Below are 25,906 nucleotides of genomic sequence, written 5' to 3'. Positions count from 1 at the left end.
GCTCGAGTGATCCTTCTGCCTCAGCCTCCCGGGTAGCTGGGACTACAGGCATGCGCCACCATGCCCGGCTAATTTTTTTTTTTTTATATATATATCAGTTGGCCAATTAATTTCTTTCTATTTATAGTAGAGACGGGGTCTCGCTCTTGCTCAGGCTGGTTTTGAACTCCTGACCTTGAGCAATCCGCCCGCCTCGGCCTCCCAAGAGCTAGGATTACAGGCGTGAGCCACAGCGCCCGGCCTATTTTATTTTTGAAAATAGTAAAAAGTCATTCTCTTTGTTCTCTTTGGTACAAGGGGGTAGCGTTGAGGCTGGACATTTTTCTCCTGTTTAAAAAAATGAACTGGAAGTTTAAATTTAAGCAATAGATTTTGTTATGTGTTTATAAATAGATTTTAAAGGAAATTTCAAAGGAGGATTTCAAAATGTTTTAGTTTCACTACAATTATTGGAAGAAGTATATACCCTCCAAAGGTAACTGCTTTAAAAGGCAATGGTTATTTAGGTCTAATGCATGTAAATAAGTAGAAATGGGAACCTAGAAATTGGGAAGAGCGAAAAGATGGTTGAAGGGTAGATAGATGTTTTTGCATGGAAGTCTTCTGGGAAGCTGAGATAAGGTATGATACCTGTTGTGGGGAACTGCAGTTGGCGCATAGTGTTCTGTTTTGTTTTGGGTGTGTTTTGGCTTGAGGTCATTATAAGTAGGAGAGCAGGGGTTATGTAGGTTATATAATCTTATGTTTTTTGGAAAGAGATAGGCATGGGATTTGCTAGAATGTGTGGAGTTAGGTATGGAAGGAGTCTTTATTGATTCACTTTCAAGTGGAAGAATACAGTTGTCATGATATGATAAATTACTCTGTAGCTCTAAACTGTACTTACTAGATTGGTTAAGCAAGAACTAGGAGAATCTGAATATAGACTTTGTTTTAAGGCCCAACTTATCAGGTAACTATCCTATCTTCGAGGATCTAATAAAATTTTATGGCAGCCTTTACTGAAAACCATTATCTTTTGGAATAATGTAGCTAATAAAATATGTATCAGTTAGGAATTGCTTTGAACTGCATGTGACAGTACTCAAAACAGTGGTTAGACAAATTAAAGTTTTATTTTTCTCACATAATAACAAGCTGGAAGAGCCATTCCTAGGCTGATGTGGTGGTTTCAGGATGCCCTCAAGGACTCAGGCTTCTTCTGCCTCTCTGGCCCCCCCTCCCTGTGAGCGGATGACCTCCCATCACATGCTGACTCAGCTACCTCATTGTGTCTGCATATTGGCAAGAAGAGGGAAAAAGGGTGCAGACCAGCTGAGTTAGTTCCCTTATGGAGCTTTCCCTGGAGGCCCAGCCAGAGCAGGGCCATAGGGTTATTTCCAGCAGCAAGTGTGTCTGAACAGCGTGGGATTTTGACCTGAGCTCATTGTCACCCCCAGCAAAATCCTGTCCTAGATACTGGGTAGACAACTAATAGTTTCTGCAAGAAAAATTATGACTATTCAAGTCTTTTATTTGACATGTTCCTAGATAATCACATTTAAACCTGTTTCTTATTTGTTTTATAGATATTTATACACATTTATATTATGTTTTCTTTCACTCTCTAGAAATACTTATCTGTGTGAACTATATAAAATGTAACTGTGACCCCAGGAAGTAAACAGAAAGCCCCTCTGAGTCTTTGGAATTATAGTTTTGAAAACTATGGTGTAAAATTCATGTGTCATCAGGGTGAAGGATTCAGAGTTTGTTGGCTTTAATTTATATATTATACTAGGGACTTTTTATCGCTTTTTTTCCCAGTAGATTAGCAGGGAGAAGGATGCCGTAGATAGTATGCCAAAGAACTGAGAGCTGACAGAGGCAAGCATGGTGTAATAATGGATGTGTGTAGTCATGACTCAGAATCTTAAACATAATGTTTAAGGTAATCTGTTTAACAGGTAGCAGTGTTTGCACATTGCTTTTGCTTTTAAGAATGATGGTTATCATAAAAGTTATAATCAACTTTAATGCTTTTAATGGATACGCGTTTTGACCTGGAAAATCTGTCTATGTGTAATACCTCATTCCCTAATGACTCTGGTTAAATGGCATGTGGTTCCCACATATAATTTAGTATCCATCGTTATATGAGAATGTCTATATTTAACATGATCTACTTTTGTACTTTATTTAAACCAGTATTTGTGTTTAACTCTTGTGTTAGTCTTATAATAGCATTTGTTGTATTTTGCCAGTTATTAGAATTATTTGTTTGTATGTTATTCCTAATAGATTTTTTTTTTTTGAGACAGAGTCTCACTTTGTTGCCCAGGCTAGAGTGAGTGCTGTGGCATCAGCCTCGCTCACAGCAACCTCAATCTCCTGGGCTCAAGTGATCCTCCTGCCTCAGCCTCCCGAGTAGCTGGGACTACAGGCATGCACCCCATGCCTGGCTAATTTTTTATATATATATTTTTTAGTTGGTCAATTAATTTCTTTCTATTTTTAGTAGAGATGGGGTCTCGTTCAGGCTGGTTTCGAACTCTAGACCTTGAGCAATCTGCCCGCCTTGGCCTCCCAGAGTGCTAAGATTACGGGCGTGAGCCACCATGCCCAGCCTCCTAATAGATTTTTAAAGTCTTTGAGTCTTTGCTCACTCATTTACTCAGTCACTGTCCCTCACACTGGGTATATACGGTATCAAACCCATAAGCAAAACAGGCATGTTTCCCACTCTCATGGAGTTTAGAGGCTTTAGGAGAGAGAGACAATAATCAGTTGTTAATTGCACAAAAATATGATTATGAACAAGGATTAGTGTAGAAGGGAAAATTACAGGGGATCAGTAAGGAGGTGGGAAAGAGCATGAGGGCACATGTAGGGGGGCAGGAATGGTCCAGACTGGGCTGAGATGGAGGCCTGCTCTGCCCTTGCCATCATTCAGGGCTCCTGATGACCTTGGTTCTTATCCTGATGACTTTGGTTCTTATCCAAAAGAGCTGTGAGAAAACATTGCAGGGTTTTAAGCAGAGGAATGATGTCATATTGGTGTTTTAAAAAATCTCGATGTTTTCCCCCACACTGTTACACACATAGTAAGTAGGTGCTTACATTTAAATATTTGTGTAATTGACCTTAATTTTTAGTGCAAATTTTTCTCATTTACCTTAAATTGTTTTAGGACCTTTAGTATTATCACTTTTTAACCTGGTGCTTCTGCATGTTTTTTTTTGTCATGCACTTACAGAAATTGATCATGTTGATACTGCACTTGCAGTAGGTGAGGCTTGCTGCCAGAGGTGACTTGTCCTGGGATCCAGCTGCCTGGGTCCTGCTCCCATCTCTAGGGCTCAGGGAGCACTGTCTCTGTACTCGTGTGACTCATTCTTCGCACAAAGCTGGGAAACTCTGATTTGACTAGCAGGGGCTTTACTTTAATCCATTAAGTTTATAAGAGAAGGCTTTAAAGAACTACATATGTGTATTCTATATACCACCTGTATTTTTATTTATTATTTTACTTTTTCCCCTTCTAGTCCTGTTTTAAATAAAACATATATATGTTAAAAACACACTCTATATATTATATTCTAACTGTATTGTTAGAGAATTTGATTACCATAGGTATTCTGAGATTTTATATATATTTTGGTAATTACTTTCCAGATCCTAGTATTATGCATGTTTACTTTAAATGAATTTGCAATGCCAAGAAACAGATTACTAATACTGTAGGAAGAAAAATTATGTTTTATTTTCTCTTTGACTTTTAAATTATTAGTAAACTGAAAATTAAAATTCAAAGCTTTTTCTAAATTAAACAAATACAGTAAACACAGTAAGTGCTTAACATACCTTTATGAAAATATGTGTGGTATATTTAACCGTGGTGTTTCAGTAAAAGTGCAGCATCTTGATAAGTTCCCTGTGTCTTTCATATTCCCCAGTGTGGCCAGACTCCATTGATGATAGCTGCTGAACAAGGCAATCTGGAAATAGTGAAAGAATTAATTAAGAATGGAGCTAACTGCAATCTGGAAGACTTGGTATATATTAAAATAATGTACTCATTTGTCTTCATTTTCTTTTCCTTAACTTTGCTGTTTCTTTGTTTTTAAGAAGTAATTCTGAAGTAGTAGATTAAAAATTGCACTTTCAGATATATCTCAATGTCGCCTAACGGACTACATCAGTTTTTTAAAAGAGTAAATAATACAGGAGGGAAATTTTTCCTTTCAGTGAAGGATCTCAGCTCTTTATGTTTTTTGTATACAGCTGGCACTAGTGGAGTAGAGAGCACGTACACATACAGTTATCTGCCTGCCTAGAATATATCCATGTATGATTCATGTTGTTAAGTAACACCCCATAATGGTAACTTATAATAAATATCATTACATATGATAATAGCCAGAAAGATGTGGTCCCTTCTTCTATCACTTCTGAGGGAATCACCATTCCAAGAGGTTATATTTCCTCTAATTTTCCCTGTTTTTCTTGGAATTGCTTTTGAGGATCACACAGCTACATCTGTGTTGTTTTGTTTTTTTAATTCAATGAGCATTTGAATTAAATTACAATTATGAATAAAAGTTAAAATAGGATACTTATATCCTTTATTTAAAAAATAAAGGAGAATAGTTCATTTTTTTCTCACAGTTTCTAAACTTATATGGGATCTCTCTAGTTTCTTAGCATGTGAATATGCTCTAAAATTAGATTACAGCCTCTTAGATTTCAATTTATAGTATTAGTTGCTAGCCACAGGATTAGCTTTGAGGTTTTGATGTTCATCTTTTCTCCTTTTTACAAAACACAGTGTATGATTAGAAGTCCAATGCAAAGACTGGACAGTTGTGAAACCATTTCTACACCATTATTAGTGAAATAAGTAGACAGATAAATTCTTAAGAGACTTCAGTATTGTTTTAGAGTAGTTTAGAGTAGATCAAATCATGTCAATTTGGTATGATCATTTGGTATGTAAATTCAAATTTATTTTTCCTCACTTTGGAATGTTATTTTTGGTTTTAAAATGGTAACATTTTTGTGTATGTATTCAAGGATAATTGGACAGCACTTATATCTGCATCAAAAGAAGGGCATGTACACATTGTAGAAGAACTACTTAAATGTGGGGTTAACTTGGAGCACCGTGATATGGTATGTATGTTTTTTACAATATGTTCTTAATTAAGTGAAATCTTATTAACAATAATAGATGTGTGTGAAATCTTATATTTTTATGTGTGAAGTGATATCATAATAATGTTTTTAGGATTTGGGGTTAGACATTGAAAAGACCCTTAAGAATATTTTGGAACCCAGGTGTTATGATGTATCTTTTTAAGAATATTCTTAGTCATCATTTTTAGTTTATTTCAGAATTTAAAATTCTGAAATAGTGTGAAAAACACCTCATTCCCCTTCAATAAATGAATGTTTAGAACTTTGAGAAAATTGATTCGTTTTGTACTCTGAGGGACATCATATAGTTTAAAAATACTTATCAGTTTGAAGTTTAAATTTTCAGAATAATATTTACAGATTTGTTTTTATTTTACAATGTAATTCTGTTTAGATATGCCATCTGTACACATTAGAAGTTTAACAAGATGTTATCCTTAATTATCACTTAGCTCTTATTTGACCTTGGCATCTGGTTAAAGCATAAAGTGATGAAAGGGATTATTTCTGGCTTACTTTAAAATGTATATTTATATGGGGATTTCTGAAATTTAAAACTGCATGTAGTATTATCTTCATAATATAAACATTGGTTTATAAAGATATTCATAAGAAGAACGTCATTAGTGGCATTTTTATGCTCAAAGAAGATCCAAATTTTATCTCCCTTTCTCCCCCTTTCTTTTTCCTCTAGGGAGGATGGACTGCTCTCATGTGGGCATGTTATAAAGGCCGTACTGAAGTAGTAGAGTTGCTTCTTTCTCATGGTGCCAATCCAAGTGTTACTGGTCTGGTAAGTGTTAATAAGAAATTTATTTGTAATATTAAATGGTACGTATTCTTAGGGAATATTTAAGGCTGATTATACTTGACTTCAAAGAGGATAGAAATTTTCTGAATCTTCTGAATCTTATAAGCAATAATAATGTAGAATGTGCTTTCAAAACATAATGAGAATTTTTTTCTTAAAGTAAGTTTATTTCTCAATTTTTGTCCAACAAAAAGGCAGCTCATAAAGTTTAAATACTAACTATATAACATTTCAAAAAGAGATTTTGAAATCTTTAGTCATCTTTCTGTTTTTTTGTAATTATGCATTCTCAAACTGAACTTCTTTAAAGAAAAGAGACATTTATCAAATAACCATACCAGTTTTCTGTATATTCTGTTATATATACACACAATCCTCTTATTTTACTTTCTTCTAATTAGTATTGCCTCTTGGCTAGATAATCACATTTTAATGTGTTGAATTTATAAATATGTTCATAATGTGTTTATTTAAGGTTGGGTGCATCTCAGTTACCATTTATGTATTGTATTATGAGTGTTTTTAAAGAGGAGAATAGTTTGTTACTTGATTTTTTTAAAAAAAATATTACTTTGTGTTACTTCCTTTGATATTCACTTTACTTAGCAAATATGTTTTGAATGTCTACCTAAAACATTTTGTTTCTTTCCCACCCTTACTCCCTTCTTTCCTTCTTACCCATCTACCTTCCTATCTCCCTACCTACCTACCTATCTATCCCAGCAGTACAGTGTTTACCCAATCATTTGGGCAGCAGGGAGAGGCCATGCAGATATAGTGCATCTTTTACTGCAAAATGGTGCTAAAGTCAACTGCTCTGATAAGGTAGGTCAGCACAATTTTCCCAGGTTCCAGTCCATGTTATGTCCACTTAGTGTGTCAAGTTATAAGCATTTTATGTTTTTATATATTAATATATTTTATGTAGATACGTATCTGATATCGTAGCGTCCCGAGTGCAAGGTGCTCTTCTGCAGCGTGCCGTGCCTCTCTTCCTCATCTGCCTTAGTTGCTTTTCATCTGTCCGCCTCAGCTCATTTGATGTCACCTCTAGAAAGCTCCCTAGAATGTTGTTCTATCCTTTTTTTGTTTTTAATCTTTAACACGTACCTCAAATAGTCAATAAGTACATACCTAGTTATCTTATTCTCCCTTATTTTTGGAGAGCTTTGATGGCTTTCACTGTTTCGGGATGAAGTGCAGGCTTCTCAGTTTGGCTTTGGCCAACCTTCTCAGGCTCCCTTCTTGCCATTCCTTTTCATATATGCTGTACTTTGTTTATTCTGTTCCCTATGCTAGAAATGTTATCTCCTCTGTCTAATGAACTTTGATTTGTTTTTCAAGACTCATTTGAGGTGTTATCTTCCTTGTTAAGTCTCCTTAACCTAGGTGCTCCTTCCTTTGTACTGTCAGTTCTGTCTGTGTATACTTTCATTGTGTATGTAACCTGTTGCCTTGTAATGATTGATTTCTGCAGATTTCTTACTTCTAGAGTATAAGTTTCATAAAGATAAGGAATGTTTCTTTTTTTTCTCTTTTTGTACCTCTATTATTTCTTTTAGCTGTCTTAGAACTTAACACATCGTTGGGGTAATTATATTCATTTCAGATTAATAACAGTGTAGCTAAATACAGAAAAATAGCTGTTATTTAAATATTTGTTTTTTGTAATTGGAATAGATTCTGTGGATAAATTTCTCTAAGTGAAACAGTATTGCTTAACCTTATGGGGGTGTTGGAAATCATCCTTATCTTGATATGGATGGTGGTTATACAGGTGGATACAAAAGTAAAAAATCTTCAAAGTAGTACAATGAAAATTAGTGTATTTTTTGCACTTTATGCGTGTTATGCCTTATTTAAAAATACTGCATAAAATAATAGCTTAATGCGGAGTATAAGGAAGCTGTTGCAGATATTTATAATATGGCATTTAGGAATATTGCTTTTTATACTGTTTGCTAATTCAAGTTGACTGAGGTTTGAGGTGTGTCTAAAATGGCTGCAAGTTCTGTCAGTGTTTCTGATTTGACAATTTAATATCATGGAGAAACCTTTATTTTCTCCTGGCCTATAGAAAAATATTTATATCTAGCTTAGCCTTCAAGGCTCTCCAGAATCAGGTATTATGCTAACTAACCTGTCATTCTTTAGCATTTTGAGAAAATGTTTAGCATCTACTGTGTTTAGTGCCCTATGCCTTTACTTAGCATAAGAGATATAAAAACAAAGAAGAAGTCATCTCTGTTCACAGAAGCAGGGACATCAGTGGGACATGTAAAATGCAAAGGCTAAGGGTCAAGTGACTTAGGAATTTAAGGTGGGAGAATTCACTCATGGCTGAGCAGTCAGTAAAGATTGGATAGAAGTGAGACTTAATCTAGATCTTGAAGAAAGGATAGAGCTTATGTTAGGGAAGAGGAGGAGAGGAGATGAACTGGCCACAGGGGAAAATGAGAGCAAAAGCACCAGGGTGTCCTTTGTGTGGTGTGTTGAGCTGGCTTGAGTGGATTGGTGTGGGTGGAGCTGGGCTGAGTGTTGAGGAGGGAGTTGAGAGGAAGCCGGGCCACAGGTGGAGCCACCTTCAGGTGGGCCTTGGACACCCCACTGAAGATACAGAAGAGCACTGGAGAATCTAAGTAGTAGATTGGCACAAAGTGGTGTTTTACAAAAATTAATGTTTGGTAGCGCCCTGTGGGATGGATTGAAGACTAGGAGAATATTTTTATTGCTGACAGAACTAGGGAGGTTTCTGTGCGAACTAATTTTTTGAGAAGGAAAATGAAAAAGTTCTTTCAGATGTGTTGACTTTGAAGTGGTGGGGCACCTGTAGTTAGGCCACCTGCGAGATTGTGGACATCTGCAGGATAGAGGCTTGGGCTGCTGGTGATGAAGGGCTTACGAAGGTGATTCTGAAAGTTGTGAGTTGGATTGGTAACTGGGATCAGTAGCATTGCAATTGCAGTGCTCTGAGCAAAGGGCTGATTATTAGGAGTGTCTGCAGAGGTGGCAGAATTTGGCTGGCTCAACGTCGAAGGTGATGAATGAATTGAAAGTTCAAGTTGGAAGGGACAGTCACTTTAGTTCAGAATACTGCAGGGCTTTCAGGAAGAAAAGAAAGAACTGGCTAGTAGATCTTTAGATCTAGGGTTTAGGTGACTATCAGCGACCTCGGGGATAGTGGTTTTTGAATGTCTATAGCAGAAACTAGTTTTTAAGGGGCTTTTGGTAAGGAATTATAAATTATTTTGAAATGTTTGAAAGAAAGAACAACTAGTATCTTAAGGGATAGCTTGTTGGAAAAGTTTATTAGGATAGGAGAGACCTAAATTGAAAGGACCTAAATCAGAGACCTATTGGGAAGAGGGAATAAGAAGAAAAGACTGAAGATGTGGGAGGAGATGAAGTGAGGTTCTGGGTGAAACAGGAGGGTGGTAGGATCATGAATACATATGAAGAGATTAGGTTTAGGGGGCATAGAGGCCAGAATTTGAGAAAAAGAGAAGAGAGAGCCTTATTGAGGTAGTTCTGAGTGCTGACTCCGGAGCTGTTTTGAAGTAGACAGGAAGCAAGGTGAGAGATGGTCTTGCTGGATGTTAGAAAATCTTTTTCATGATGAAAGGTGAGATTGTCGGTGGAACATAGGGATGAGGACCAGCTGGCTAATGTGATGGGGTGGGAGAAAGAATAGAAATTATGGCATGTAATCTTGTATTGTTCAGTTTTATAAGAGGGCAAAAATCAAATGTAATAGGTGTTCAAAGGACGAGAACTTAATTATAATTAGTATATTTTAAAAAGGCTTTATAAAGGGTCAATGTCTATGTGTGTTATTTTTCAGGATATCTGAGATCTTGATTTATAAAGTTAGGGAAGGCAATTTAGCCAGAGAAAATGTTATCCACAAAGGAGGAGGCTAGAAAAGGGAATTTAATTCTAGGAGAAGACTACAGATGCAGGAGGGAAGTTGGGAATTTACTCCCCTACTCCTTATTCCGTCTCTCTTAAGCCTCCTTTGAGACAGTGGCTGTAACAACTATTTCCCTTTCATTATTACTTTCCTCCTTTTTGTTAGGCACCTGCTCCCATGTGCTGTATTGGCAGTCTCGTGATTCTGGCTGTCACGAGGTCCCAACCGTCAAGGAAGAGCGCCCAGGGCTACAACCTTCAACAGCGTGGTTGCTGGGGTGTCTGACATAATTTATAGCATGGCACTGCTCAGTATAGTAGCCCCTAGCCGCATATGGGTACTTAGACTCAAATTAATTAAAATGAAATAAGATAAAAATTCATTTCCTCAGTCATACTAGCCATATATCAATTGCTTAATAGTCATATTTGACTCTATTGACTGCTGTATTAGGCAGCACAGAATTATAGAGCATTTCTATCAACACAGAAAGTTCTATTGGACAGGGCTGCTGTAGAGAGTAGATGTTCATTAAATGTTAATTTCTGTGGGCTCCCAGGTACCTAAAGGTCACTGTGGGTATTGATATGTCTGTTGATTGCCAGAGACCCAAAGGTACAGCATTGCCTTTGTGCATGATTTACATTCTCTGATACCTTTTGAATCATGTTTCAGAGAAAGGTGCTTTTGGGTGCAGTCTCTAGGCTGAAGTTGTCATGTATAGAGGTTGATTTTGGCTGGGGGCAGTGGGTAAGAGCACAGACTCCAAAGCCAGACTTGTTGGGTTCATGGGTCTCTCTTGTTCCACCATTTGATAGCTTTGTGTTTTGGCCTGTTGATTAACATCTCAGGGTCTCAGTTTCCTCATCTGTGAAAATGTTAGGTATTATGAATTGCACTTACTCTTGTGGTAAGGATTCTGAGTGTTAACCTATGTAAAGTAGTTGGAACTAATTTAGCTTGTTTGGCACTTAGTTGTTACTATTTTCACCTACAATCAGTCTGTTGGACATTAAATTCTATTTCATAAGATATGTGAATTGAGGCTGGGCGCGGTGGCTCACGCCTGTAATCCTAGCTCTTGGGAGGCCGAGACGGGCGGATTGCTCAAGGTCAGGAGTTCAAAACCAGCCTGAGCAAGAGCGAGACCCCGTCTCTACTATAAATAGAAAGAAATTAATTGGCCAACTGATATATATATATAAAATTAGCCGGGCATGGTGGCGCATGCCTGTAGTCCCAGCTACTCGGGAGGCTGAGGCAGAAGGATCGCTCGAGCCCAGGAGTTTGAGGTTGCTGTGAGCTAGGCTAACGCCACGGCACTCACTCTAGCCTGGACAACAAAGCGAGACTCTGTCTCAAAAAAAAAAAAAAAAAAAAGATATGTGAATTGAAAATTTGGGGCTGTATGACTTTATGATGGAAAAATTGTCACTCATAAAAGTGACATAATTATTGTCACTCATAAAAGTTAAAAAGACATTTCATGCGGTGGTTAATCATCTGTTTAGGAGAAATAAATTGGGAGAAATAGGATTTATCTAGGATTAAAGTTATGATTAGTGTGTGCAGTTATCTAAGAATACTCAAGAGTATGATTTTTATTAAAATTCATGTTAAGAGCTAGTTTATTTTAGTAACCTCTGATAATTTTTAATTTATCGTTTGTTTTCATAGTATGGAACCACCCCTTTGGTTTGGGCAGCAAGAAAGGGTCATTTGGAATGCGTGAAACATTTATTGGCCATGGGAGCTGATGTTGATCAAGAAGGAGCTGTAAGTATCTTATATTTTAACTCCTGGTGATATAGATATGTTTTTGATTTTAAGAGAAAGACTGTTTTTCCTTAGTATTAATATATGTCTGGGAAAATTTCCCTCTAATTCTTGAATGATAGTGACTTAGAAAAACATGCATTTTTTTTTCTTTTATCGTAAGTGTGTTACATTATGAATACTATATACTATAAATATATTTTAAGGATCTATTGCTAATGCATATAAATTTTGTGAGGCTGAAAGTATTGTTAATGGAAAAAGACCCAAACCATGGCCTGGAGAACCATGCCCAAGAAGATTTGAGCAAGTGGTCTTGCCGTGGTTGGGTTTTATACATTTCAGGAAGGCAGGAATGACAGTATAGTCATAAATCAATATATGTAAGTTGCACATTGGTTTGGCCCAAAAAGATAGGACATCTCAAAGCAGGGGATTATAGGTTATAGGTGAGTTTAAAGATTCTTTGATTTGTAATTGGTTAAAGAAGTGAAACTTTGTCTAAAGGCTTGGAATGTTTTAAGTTAAGGAAGTCTATTAATCAGAGACATACCATTGGACATATACCCAGACTCAAGTGATTTGTTAAGTAAATTGATGACTTGCAGGTATGGTTTAAGCTTTGTCTTGTATAGCTTTAGGCCTGTTAATGAGTTACAAAGGATATCAACAAGAGAGGAGGTGGGCATGACAAGGCATGTCTGACCTCCCTTCTCATGACCAGTAACTCAGCTTTAGGGTATTTCTCAGGTCCCCTTGCCAAGAGAGAGTCCATTCAGTCAGCTCGGGGACTTAAGATTTTATCTTAGTTCACCGTATAAGTAATAACTTTTAGCAATATTAGTATGATATTATGATATGTATACAGTCATGTGTTATTTAACAATGGGGATATATTCTGAGAAATGTGTTATTAGGTGATTCTACCCTTATGCAAAAGTCTTAGAATGTACTTACTCAAACCTAGATGGCATAGCACACCTGGGTTATATGGCGTAGCCTATTGGTCTTAGGCTACAAACCTGGACAGCAAATTACTGTACTACACACTGTAGGCAGGCATTTGTAATACAGTGGTATGTATTTGTACATCTAAACATAGAAAAGGTATAGGAAAAATATGGTATTATAATCTTATGAGACTACCATTGTATATGCAGTCTGTCATTGGCAGAAATGTGTTGCACATAACTATATTTTGGTTTTTGTCTGTGTTTCCTAGCTCATTGCTCCCTTGCAATTTCCTAAGTGACTAGAGCAATGAGAGTATCTTTTGTTAACATGTTTTGCCTTTTGTGCTTGGTTTTGTTTTTTTTTTTCTGAGACAGAGTCTCACTTTGTTGCCCAGGCTAGAGTGAGTTCCGTGGCATCAGCGTAGCTCACAGCAACCTCAAACTCCTGGGCTCAAGCAATCCTTCTGCCTTATCCTCCTGAGTAGCTGGGACTATAGGCATGTGCCACCATGCCCGGCTAATTTTTTCTATATATATTAGTTGGCCAATTAATTTCTTTCTATTTATAGTAGAGATGGGGTCTCACTCTTGTTCAGGCTGGTTTCGAACTCCTGACCCACTGCGCCCGGCCAATAAACAGATTTTAAAAAGTCAGAAATCAGCTGTCAAAACCTAGAAAGCTTAACAATTGGTTAAAGACATCTTACTGACTAGCAGTTATGAATTCCTTATTGAGTATCACTATGTACCCCCTTTTGCCAAGTGTATCAGGGAAACTGGGGAAGCCTAACAAATTGCATTTCCCTCGAGCTTACAGTAATACAGTTAAAGGAAACAACATTTATACACAGGAAACAGTTAAAATAATATAGATGACTATTTGTAGAATTATTATATTATGTGAGATGGACTGTAAAGAATTCTGAGAAGAGATACCTCCAAGTCTCTGGCTATAATTAAACAAGAGTAAACTCTTTGTATCATACTTTTTTGGTATAATATCAACCAGTTCTCCTGTTTTCCATGTTGGCGGAAGCTACTAATTACCGAACTTGAAACTATGTGTATTGTTTTCGTGCCATGTGGAGACAGCATGATCCATAGGCAGCTGTGAACATCATACCTTCCACTTTTGCTCTTTGTGGACAGTTGGTCAAGTGGATGACTGGCTTGTCTCTCTGGTAACTGACTGCTACAAGATTTGAAAAGCTGTTTTGGGGGCTGATCTAATAATTGAAATATTTCTATAAGAAAATCATATGATATCTTAAAGTAAATCAGCATCTCAAGAAGCAGCTTTTTTTTTTTTGAGACAAGAGTCTGGCTCTGTTGCCCAGGCTAGGGTGCCATGGCATCATCATAGCTCACCACAACCTCAAATTCCTGGGCTCAAGTGATCCTCCTGCCTCAGCCTCCTGAGTAGCTGGGACTACAGGCGTGTCACCACACCTGCCTATTTTTTTTTTTTCTTCTATTTTTGATAGAGATAGGGTCTTGCTCTTGCTCAGGTTTGTCTTTAACTCCTAACTTCAAGCAGTCTTCTCACCTTGGCCTCCCACACTGCTAGGATTACAGGTGTCAGCCACCGTTCCTCCTCAAGAAGCAATTTTAACATGTCTGGTAATGAGCCAGATTCTTCTGTTAGGTGACTTATTGCTATCAAATAGATATGCAGTTTTTAAAAGAATGACTTAACACAGTTTTTGAAGTGTAGTTTCTAGATCACTGTAAAAGACAGAGTATATATTATACTTTTCTTGAAATACCTATAGCTATTAATTCATTAACTTCAGGTTTTCATATTAGTTTTATTATAAAGAATTCTTAGTTTGAAGTCTAATTTGCCTTACTCTGGATTATTTAATTTAGAATGTGTTTAATTTAGTCACCATGCCAACTATTTTATACTTAATTGTGTTAGTGAGAGGGTTTGTTTATTGTGAGTCAGTTTCAGGTTATCATTTAAAAAATGATAATAATAGTTATAATGGCTCAAGAGAATTAACGTATCTTCAGAAACAAAATATGCCTCCTGGCCATTTTTGGTATATGTCTGGTTGTTTATATTGGCATTTTATTGTCAGAAATGAATGTAATAATAGACATCTATTTGAAAACACCTGTTTTATGATTATGGAATACATCGTTATATTTTCTAGACTATACTAATTTCTTGGGCTTGCTTTTTTCTTTTTTAGAATTCAATGACTGCACTTATTGTGGCAGTAAAAGGAGGCTACACACAATCAGTAAAAGAAATTTTAAAGAGGAATCCAAATGTCAATTTAACAGATAAGGATGGAAATACAGCTTTGATGATTGCATCAAAGGAGGGACATACGGAGATTGTGCAGGATCTGCTGGATGCTGGAACATATGTGAACATACCTGACAGGGTAGGTTACCTGTTCATATTGCCTTCTAGTGGCGAAGTGGATGGAGGGTTGCTTTAATTGCCTCTTACCACCTTTCAGGATTCTTCATGCATGAGATAAACTTGTTTTAAGATAGGTTTCATTTCTACCTTTAAAATTAATAAGTTAAAATGATTCAATCTTTTTGAAGAATGTCCATTTTATGCTTGTCAAAAAGTTTTGTTACTGAAAATGTCACATGTACATCTGTAACTGTTCTTGATGTACATCACTGAAGGTGGTGTTCATGACTCAGGTTAGTCATTGTTCCAGGGCTTTAAGTACCACTGTTTATCCTTAAGATTTTCACAGTTCTTTCTATTGTCCTAACTTCTCTGAGGTTCACACTTAAATATCCAACTCTACCTGAACTCTCCACTTGAATGTTTACTTGGCTTCTTAAACTTAAGGCAAATAGATGACCTGGTTTTTTTCATCCCAAACCTGCTTTTCATTTAGTCTTCTCCATCTCAGCAAGTAGTGTGACCATTTGCTCTGTTGTTAAAGCCCCAAGTCATGTGCATTAGCCTTGATTTCTCTCTTTCCTCACCTGCCCCATCCAGTTCTCCAGCACGTTCTGTTGACTCCAAAACATCTCCTTTATCTGTCGCTTCTCTTCATCTCCACTATCACCTCCCCTGCTCAAGCCGCTGTCTTTCATTGTTGTAGCAATAGCATTGCATCTGGGTTATTTATTCTCCACCCTGTTCTCAGAGCAGTCTTTAAAACAATAAATCTCTCATGTACCCCTTTGTTTAAAGCCATCCAAGACTTCCTCCTGCATTTAGTATAAACATTACCTCTTTAGTTTATAGACACTGCATAGCATTGTCTTTGCCTCCCTCTTGTCCTCATTTTATACCACTCTTCCCTGTTTCAATAGGTTTCAGACATGTTAGCGCCTTTCCCCTCTTGAACATACTGATCTCACTGATCTCGTTCCTGCCCTGGGGACTTTGCGGCAGCTGTGCTCTCAGCTGGGTGCTGACCTTCAAATACTGGCTCCTTGTCATCTCCCTCAGCTTAAATGTTACCTCCTCTGAAAGGTCATCTTCTACTACTCAGTCCAGAGTAGCTACTGTGTCACTTTCTATCACATTACCCTATTTTAACTTTTTTTGCATAGCATTTGTCTAATTTTTTGTTTCCGGTATATCATCTTTCACCACCAGACTGTAAATTCTCCCAGAGCTGGGACCTTGTCTATCTTGTTTCCCCTGCCTAGCATGCTGCATGGCACATTGTAAGCAGCGAAATACTGGTAACCTTTTATTAATTTACTAGTCTGCACCCATGTTAATGCTAACATTCTCAACTCAGAGTTGTCAGCCTTGGGTTTATTTATCCTATTAATGTGGCAGTTAAGACACTACACTGTGGTGCTAAACTTAACAACCTTTGAGGACCTGCCTCTCGATTTATAGCACATTGGGGCCCTCTAAGGATTGAACTGAACTGCAGCTCCTGAGCCCCAACCCAAAAACCTACAACTGATTTGTAATTTAGCAGTAAATAAAATATTTATGCTATTTGCCAAAATAACTATTTCTAGTATTTGAAGTATTGGGAAGCGGTAATTAAAAATGATTGTTGCTTAGCTTGTATGCCTAATGTTAAAAAAAAAAAAAAAAATGATTGTTGCTTGATGAATGTAATTTTAGGGCAAAGAGATGTCCTCATGAGCATCTCTTTTGTGTTCATGAGAGAGGTTCTCAACTTTGTCAAAGTTTTGTCCTGGAAATGAATCAGGCTTATGCACTCCTGCACTGTGCCTGCCAAATTGACTAGATATTCATGGATGCTGGTCTGGAAACAAGCCTTTCCCTTAATTAACCCACCGATAGCTTTAGCTTTACCAGCTCCCTCTTGAGAATCCATGGCTTTTTCATGCAGCATTATTCAAAGGGATTTTTGTGTAATTTCCAAATGTTCTTCTAGGTCATTGATAACCACAGTGTCATTTTATTTAATTTACATTTGTAATGGAAGATTACCTTCAAAGAGAATAGATTCTTGTTTTGAATAATTTGTCTTTCTAAACTTTAAAAATGGAATATCAGTGTCCTCTATTTGAGGCATGGAGTCCTTATTCTGAGGGCTGTTAATATCAGGTATTAATATAAGTTAATTAAAATTTTTCTCTTAATTAGAGATAGATTTTTTCCCAAGAAATTTGTCGAAAAAAATCTGTTATATTAATAAATGATTAGCCTTAACTTCAAAACAGTGCTTATGTGTTCTCTCTATCAAGTCACCTTGTTTTTTGTCTTTTTAGAGTGGAGATACTGTGTTGATTGGAGCTGTCAGAGGTGGTCATGTTGAAATTGTTCGAGCACTTCTCCAAAAATATGCTGATATAGACATTAGAGGACAGGTATGTGTGATTATAGTACAGCTGTTATCTTTAAGTATGATTGGTTGTATATGTCCACTAATGATAATGTTATTCTTCCCACTTTCCTATGGAGATAAACTTTTATCCCTAATACATTTAATGGATGTATATTATTATTAAGTTTCACTACCATTATAAAATTTCTGTATTTATGTCATGTTAAATTTAGATCGAAGGAAACCAAAAAGAAGCTCATGTTTTTAGAATGTACTTCCCTTCCTAACATACAAATATATTCAATCCTGAAATGAATAGTGATTGAAACAGTTGAGTGTATGGCACTTATTTATTTCCTTTAGTTTTTTCCCTTTGTTTTGTCTTCTTTATCCATATGCTATTCTTTCATTCTCATTTTAGTTTCTTTTCCTTTTTCCCCATTCTGCTTGCTTTAGCTAGGACCACTTGGTATGGTAGTGCCTATGGACTTTGCTTAAGATAGTCATAGTTCACAGAGCTACAAAGGTTATTAACTTTAGATAAAAGCCTTGCCCATAGTTGTGAATTTATCTAATACTTAAAGAACTTTAGATTAAAAAAAATATTCTGGGTAACTCATTTTGTTGTTGGACAGTCTACATTTCTGCCCACTTTTTCCTTGTATTTAGCCAAAAAAAATCTCTTGTATTCAAATTCATTTTTGAATCAAACTAATAAATATTATGCAAAATGTTTTAGGGGAATTAACATGGGATACTTGCCTTTAAGAAATATGTATTTTTATTTATTTATTTATTTATTTTTGAGACAGAGTCTCAATAATAAATAAAAGAAAAATATATTTATTTATTTATTTATTTTGAGACAGAGTCTCACTTTGTTGCCCAGGCTAGAGTGAGTGCTGTGGCATCAGCCTCACTCACAGCAACCTCAAACTCCTGAGCTCAAGCAATCCTTCTGCCTCAGCCTCCTGAGTAGCTGGGACTATCGGCATGCACCACCATGCCCGGCTAATTTTTTGTATATATATATTTTAGTTGGTCAATTAATTTCTTTCTATTTATAGTAGAGACGGGGTCTCGCTCAGGCTGGTTTCGAACTCCTGACCTTGAGCAATCTGCCCGCCTCGGCCTCCCAGAGTGCTAGGATTACAGGTGTGAGCCACCACACCCGGCCTAAGAAATATGTATTTTTAAGGGAGGAGAAGGGGATTGGTATATATAAACATAATGAGTGAGATGTGCAATGTTTGGCGGATGGTCATGCTTGAAGCTCTGACTCGAGGGGTGGGGAGGAGCATGAGCAATATATGTAACCTTAACATTTGTACCCCCATAATATACTGAAACAATAAAAAAATGGAACAAATATATATTTTAATTTGGAAACTTATAGTTTATGTTTATTTTTATGCCTTTTTTAAACAAAAAGTGAAACCACAAGATGGTATATGATTGATTGCTTAGTGAAATGTTCAAGTATGAGTCTTGAGGTGGGGAAAGATGTTGTTAAGAAAGGAGACTTGAAAGAAGGCAGAACTTGAGCTAAGTTTGAAGATGGGTTGGATTTAGATAGGTAGAGAAAAGGAAGGCTGAGTGTTTCAGGCAAGGGCAGTAGTAATAGGATAAGAACATTTGATAAAATTGTAAAGTGAAAGACTGTATTCCATAGCTAGTGAGTAAATCAGTTTGACAGTGGGGTGGCAGGTGGGTGGTAGAGAAATTGAAATGGAAAGGAAGATGGGACCAGAGACGTTTGAGGGCCACCCTAAGGAAGTTGGCCAGATAGTGTAGCAGGGAACTAACTCCATGAGGGAAATTTTGGTATAGGAAACTTAATGTGGCAGCAGCAGAAAGTCATTCATTATCTTTTGGGTTAAAATCATGTTTTCAATAAAAGATGGTTTCCAGATCACCTATTTAGACTTTTACCTAACTACTTTGTGTCTGTCAATCCTGTTTTCCTATGTTTCAATCAGTTTTTTTGTTCTTTAGCTATACTTTCAAGGCCTGTGTGGATCAAATTTGGGTTTTTGAGCAAGATAGGATTTTTAAGAATCTGATTAAGAAAGTATAGGGGTGCAGGGTAAGTGGAGATTAAGAAAGCTAAAAATGATAAAAACAGTAATACCTATGTTTGTGAAATACATTCTCATGCATTATCTTTTGGAGCATTGGGCAGGTATACTTATACCATATTATAGATGAAAATCTACTGAAACATTGGACGAATATCTTATATTACAGATGAAAATCTTCTGAAACACTGGGCAGGTATACTTATACCATATTACAGATGAAAATCCAAGAGTCAGGATATTTAAGTGACTTGTCTGAGTTTACAGAGTTCAGGCATTGATGACTTCTAACCCAGTACATATTCTTGAAATCTGTTTGCATTACAAAAGTGTAGTTTATTTTATTAACTACATGGGATTGCTGCCTTTTAAGTCAAGCAATGTTAAGTTATCATAGGCTTCTTTCAGAAAGAATTCTCAAAAATAAATCCAAGATAGCATAAAGATTGATATTATTTCCCACCATGCTGCCTGTTCGAATGCTTTTTGACAGAAAAGATGTTTTACAAATAGGGGTTGTAAATATTGTATCTTATATGAAATGATTGCTAATTTTTGTTTTTAATTATATAGGACAATAAAACTGCTTTGTATTGGGCTGTTGAGAAAGGAAATGCAACAATGGTGAGAGATATCTTACAATGCAATCCTGATACTGAAATATGCACAAAGGTATAAATGGTATTTCTATTCTGTTAGCAATACCTAATGCTAAATATTCTGCTCATTTTATTTCAATCACTTTTGATTGGTGTTAGAGTTATATTGATTTTATTGGTAATATTCTATATTAAGTTGAGGAATAACTTTTATATCCTTTCAGGATTTGTTTATTCATAGCAAAATATAGTGTGTAATTTGTTCACTTCAATTAAATACTTTTCAGAAAGTACAATATAAGCTATTCATAAATTGTGGGCAGATTATTTCCTCCAGATTCTTTTATGTTTCTGTTATTGAGAATCCAGAACACATTTCCATTTAAAAGACAATTGTGACTGATGATTGATTCCCCAAACCAGCTACTGTAGCCTACTTTACTGAAATCATATGAAAAATAAAAAATTATATAAGACTTTGGTGATTGTATTTAGCCTTATGTATAGTTGTTTTCCATGGGGAAAATATTATTGGAATTCTGGATTGAAATGGCAGGAATTCTTAATGAATAAAGCAAAATTATGTAGGCACCTGTAAGAAAATCCTGGTAGGTTATTAAACAATATTTCATCTACTGGAGATCTGGACCAGTATATTTCTAAATGAGTGACAGCACCTCCAGTACCCTAGGGCAGAAAAGTTTCTGGGATACCTTCTGGTTTGTAGGTCATTCCTTGATCTTTTTTTTTTGGACCCCTGTGTTAGCCCCTGTGACTACCTATGGCTGGCAATCAGTTTTTTTATCTTTCCTAACTCAGCACTGAATTGTGGTCTCTTCTTATTTCCCTTGGTTTGGTTTTGAAAGCAATCATAAACTCTTTTGGGGTTTCTGAAGGCATCCTGCTTGTATTAAATGGTTTCCAATGTTATACACAGGTCTTTAGGTTTATAGAGAACTTAAGTGATGAAATTTCTGAAAAGCTCAAGATACTGGCCTGCCTGGTTGTTGACAGGCTGGACTGTGGGTTGGTTGGTGGGGAGATGGTGAGAATGGGAAGTAGCCTCTGGAGGGGCTGCCCCAGACGTCAGCAGGGGGGACCTGGTGGTTGACAGGAGCAGCCACTGCTGCTGAGTGCAGGGACTGATGCCAAGTGGGGTTTATAAGCAGGCGGAGACACCTCACACTAGATAAGGGATGCAAAGTTATTTTGATACAAACAGGTGGTTGTGCGAGGAAAGGCACCTTTTTTGTTAGCTTTTAAACTATGTTTTCTTGAGAATATTTTAAATAATAGAATGTTAATAGAGTCAGATATTTTTTGTCAAGTGCATTTGCATGATAAACATTTAGGTGTAAAGCTATTGATACATTAAACTTTCTTCTCTGTGCCCACAGGATGGTGAAACACCACTTATCAAGGCTACCAAGATGAGAAATATTGAAATAGTGGAGCTGCTGCTAGATAAAGGAGCCAGAGTGTCTGCTGTAGATAAGGTAAAGCATCTGTGCAGAAAAACCAAACAAACAAAAAAAGCATCTGTGCAGAGAACACTATTTTTTGTTTTTTGTTTGTTTGTTTTTGGAGGCAGGGTCTCACTCTATTCCCTGGGCTGGAGTGCAGTGGCATCTTCATAACTCACTGCAACCTTGAACTCCTGGGCTCAAGTGATCCTCCTGCCTCAGCCTCTCAAGTAGCTGAGACTACAGGCGCACATCATCACGCCCAGCTAATTTTTCTATTTTTTGTAGAGACAGAGCCTCGCTCTTGCTCAGGCTGATCATTATCTCCTGGCCTCAGTCGATCTTTCCAAAGTGCTAGGATTACAGGCGTTTATCCCTTCTCTTCATATTATAGCATAAGCTCCTTAAGGGCAGGAACTGTTCTGTCTTCTATCTTTGTGTTCTCCAGAGTGTCCAGCACAGGGCCTTACATACATAAGCTCAATGAACATATAGTTATTGTGCCACATTTAGGACATGGGAAGAAAATCTAGAGGAAAAGTCAAGATGAAGTCATGCCATGAAAGCCACAGAAAGAACAGCACAGGACATTTGCTTGTAGCGCCGTAGAGAGATCAGGGTGGGTGAGAACTGAGTATATAATTTGTTAAGTTTTGAGTCATTGGTTATCTTCAGTAGAGGTGTTTGTGAGGTAATGTTCATAAATGGGAGAGCACTTTGCACAGTGAAGAGGGCTTCTTTGGTTTTTACATACTAGTTTTTATTGGTGTCGGATGTGAACACTAATGTGATTGGAGAGTCTAATAAGGGAAGAAGGTGGGCTGATGTTAAGGAAAAGCGAAAGGTGAGGAGAGTGGAAGAGGTTGTAGCAGTCAGAGGACAGATATTACATAAAAGACTCAAAGGTGGAGAATGTAAAGCAACGAAATTTGAGGCTCACCATAGCTGGCAATAGGTCGACAAAGGTCACAGGAACTGTCTGAATGCCTCGTTAGATGGGATTTCAAGCATGGATCGTGGGGCTTTCTAGACAAACGAGGAAAGCTGTGAAATAGAATATAAATTAGTTGAGGAAGGTGATTGACATCTTTGGACAGTGAATATTTGGGTGATGGGTAGATCCAAACCAAGTGGATCCATGGCCTGGGAGGAGCTGCAAGGAGGAAGGACGCCTGTTGCTTCTCCTCTCAGTGAGTTGAGGGAAGGGGAGAAGAATGGCCTTCTTTCTGGAGGGAGTTGGGAGGAGTGATATCTGTGAAAAGCTGGGGAAGAAACTGGAGAAAGAAATTGTGGGGAAAGTAGAAATAAAAATTCATATTTTGTGTGTGCTCTAAATGAAAAATATGAAAGGATCAGATTTTCTATGATTTTACAGAACATGAAAATTGTTACTCTATATATGTAGAAAATGTGAAAATATAAAAATGTGGAAGTTCAAGTTTCATCCTGTTGTTTTACAGAAAGGAGACACTCCTTTGCATATTGCTATTCGTGGAAGGAGTCGGAAACTGGCAGAACTTCTTTTAAGAAATCCCAAAGATGGGCGATTACTTTATAGGCCCAACAAAGCAGGCGAGACTCCTTACAATATTGACTGTAGCCATCAGAAAAGCATTTTAACTCAAATATTTGGAGCCAGTAAGTATTGAGTTTTACTCCTAACTGAGCTTTTAAATAAAGAATGTTCTATCTTAAAAATATGAAAAATAAGAGGCCAGGCACTTTTGCATTGTCACTCAACTAGAAAATATCAAAGTTGAGAAAGTTATGATTTTAATGTGGGAAAGTTGTTCTCCCTATCTAAAGTTCTCCCGAATTGTAGCATTCTAAATTAAGTACATTCAGAGTCATCAGTCAGCTTTTATGGACCTCTGAAAATCTGGCCAACTTTTCTGAAAGTCTTTTCCCCCACTGTTGCCCAAGTTTACTTTGTGCTTTTATCACAGCATTCTCTGTTTCTGTGTGTGGCCCTGGCATGTCTTGTTCTCTGCCTTTGTGTTTTGCCCCCTCAGTCCATCCTCTCCATCCCAGGAATGCTCTCTTGTTACAGGGAACGCTCTCCTTCAAGGCTCATTTCATGTCACCTGTTCCCTTCTCAGTGACTTTAACTGATCTGCCTAACCAGATAAAATGTTTGCCTCATTAGCATACTTAAGCACTTGTGTTTATTTTTCTTTTTTTATACTGACTACATATAGCCTTTATTTCTTTTAGGATTTTCCCCTTTCCAGATCCCAAGCTCTTCACTGTTTCTTAGCTTTGTGTCCTCTGTAACATCTAGTATAATGCCCTGAATATGGTACTAACATAATAAATAATTTTTTTTTTTAAGAGACAGTGTCTTGCCCTGTCACCCAGGCTGGAATGCAGTGGCATGATCATAGCTCACTTCGACCTTGAACTGGGCTCAAGTGGGTCTCCCACCTCAGCCTCCCGAATAACTGAGATTACAAGCATGAGCCACCATGCTTGGCTTAAAATGGTTTTTGATTGACAAGAATGCACATGAGAATGTTATCATTCATATGTGCTGTTTTGAAATATGAAACAATTTTTTACTAGATTTCAAAAATTATGTTAGCCCCAGAAACCAACAGGATTTAGTAGAATGCCATCACCTCCCAGTTTAGCTTTTATATCTTATTTATAAATATGATTCTCTTTCATTATGAGTTTTTCTATTTTAAAATATTTTTTCTGATTAAAATAGTAATGCACCCTCATCACATTTTAAGAATGAAAACATGAATATAACAGAAAGAGCCACTTCCCCATTGTTCCCTGTCTCCCAACTTGTAGAGATCATTGTTTGAATGACACTCCAGGCTTTTCTTTACATTTATAGAAATGTTTTATACTAAGTATGTAGTTTTAAAAAAATGAGTCATTGCTATGTTATAAGTTTTGAATACTGAATTATATCATATTTTAATTACATAATCTTTCATCATAGATTCTGATAGTGCATTGAGTTCTCTGTTGCTGAATATTTAGTTTATTTTGCTATTAACAACTAGTGTTGGCTGGGCGCAGTGGCTCCCGCCTGTAATCCTAGCACTCTGGGAGGCCGAGGCGGGAGGATTGCTCGAGGTCAGGAGTTCAAAACAGCCTGAGCAAGAGCGAGAACCCATCTCTACTATAAATAGAAAGAAATTAATTGGCCAACTAATATATATAGAAAAACTTAGCTGGGCATGGTGGTGCATGCCTGTAGTCCCAGCTACTCGGGAGCCTGAGACAGAAGGATTGCTTGAGCCCAGGAGTTTGAGGTTGCTGTGAGCTAGGCTGATGCCACGGCACTCACTCTAGCCTGGACAACAAAGCGAGACTCTGTCTCCAAAAAAAAAAAAGCCCCAAAAAACAAACAACTAGTGCTGCAGTGAACAGCTTTGTACACGTATTCATTGACTCTTATTTTTAGGATTATTTTCTTAGGGTAAATTCCTAGAGGTAGAATTGCCAAGTCATTGCCCACAGTTTTGACAGACTTTCCCATATGGTTGTAAAAATTTGTTCCCCTGCTGGCAATATAAGATAGCACAATTCCCCACAACCTTGCTGATGTATTTCCAGCCTCTTAATCTTTGCTAATCAGATCAATAAGAAAAAAAAAAGATCTAATTTTAATTTGTGTTTTAAACTTATTAGTGAGATTGAGATCTTTTAATATATTCATAGGCTATTTGTATTCTTGCAGTTTCCCTTTTTGCATCCTTTGTCCACTTTTTAGTTTTTAATATTTTTTAAAAATTGATTTTAAGGCCGGGCGCGGTGGCTCACGCCTGTAATCCTAGCTCTTGGGAGGCCGAGGCGGGCAGATTGCTCAAGGTCAGGAGTTCAAAACCAGCCTGAGCAAGAGCGAGACCCCGTCTCTACTATAAATAGAAAGAAATTAATTGGCCAACTGATATATATATAAAAAAAAAAATTAGCCGGGCATGGTGGCGTATGCCTGTAGTCCCAGCTACCCGGGAGGCTGAGGCAGAAGGATCACTCGAGCCCAGGAGTTTGAGGTTGCTGTGAGCTAGGCTGACGCCACGGCACTCACTCTAGCCTGGGCAACAAAGCGAGACTCTGTCTCAAAAAAAAAAAAAAAAAAAATTGATTTTAAATGTCTTTATATGTTATGAATATCAATCTTGGGACCATCCTATATTTTGTATTCACCTCCTCCTAGCTTACTCTTGGTTTATGGTCATGGTGTTTTTATTGTCTCTCTAAAATTTATACATTTTTCTAGTTTGTTCTTTGGTCTTTTACTATAGTTTTGGTCCTGATATTATATTAAGAAAGACTTTTCCAACAAAGATTTTTTAAAGTTTCTCTTATATTTTTGTCTAGTATTTTTATGGTTTTATTTTTTATATTTAATTTTTTGATGTTTCAGAAATTTAAT

The 25,906-nt window shown here is 37.0% G+C and overlaps 1 protein-coding gene across 11 annotated transcripts in view; it reads left to right on the top strand.

Moving 5' to 3' along the window:
• The window catches only part of KIDINS220 (kinase D interacting substrate 220), a 105,648-nt gene that overhangs the window by 13,311 nt on the left and 66,431 nt on the right, over positions 1-25,906 (top strand). For 6 of the 11 annotated variants that reach the window (XM_076000534.1, XM_076000532.1, XM_012785713.3 and 3 more), the window contains exons 3-12: positions 3,936-4,034; positions 5,053-5,151; positions 5,870-5,968; positions 6,713-6,811; positions 11,574-11,672; positions 14,824-15,021; positions 17,315-17,413; positions 20,022-20,120; positions 21,445-21,543; positions 22,971-23,148. In XM_076000534.1, coding sequence (XP_075856649.1) covers positions 3,936-4,034; positions 5,053-5,151; positions 5,870-5,968; positions 6,713-6,811; positions 11,574-11,672; positions 14,824-15,021; positions 17,315-17,413; positions 20,022-20,120; positions 21,445-21,543; positions 22,971-23,148 — 1,168 coding nt within the window. Of the gene's footprint in view, positions 1-3,935; positions 4,035-5,052; positions 5,152-5,869; positions 5,969-6,709; positions 6,812-11,573; positions 11,673-14,823; positions 15,022-17,314; positions 17,414-20,021; positions 20,121-21,444; positions 21,544-22,970; positions 23,149-25,906 lie in introns of all 11 variants that reach the window. The other 5 variants (XM_076000533.1, XM_012785712.3, XM_012785710.3 and 2 more) reach the window with 1 other exon arrangement.

The sequence above is a fragment of the Microcebus murinus genome, chromosome 3 (assembly GCF_040939455.1).
Source record: "Microcebus murinus isolate Inina chromosome 3, M.murinus_Inina_mat1.0, whole genome shotgun sequence".
NCBI lineage: Eukaryota > Metazoa > Chordata > Mammalia > Primates > Cheirogaleidae > Microcebus > Microcebus murinus.
The sequence above is the reverse complement of the archived record's forward strand: the minus strand, read 5'-3'. Positions and strand labels throughout refer to the sequence as shown.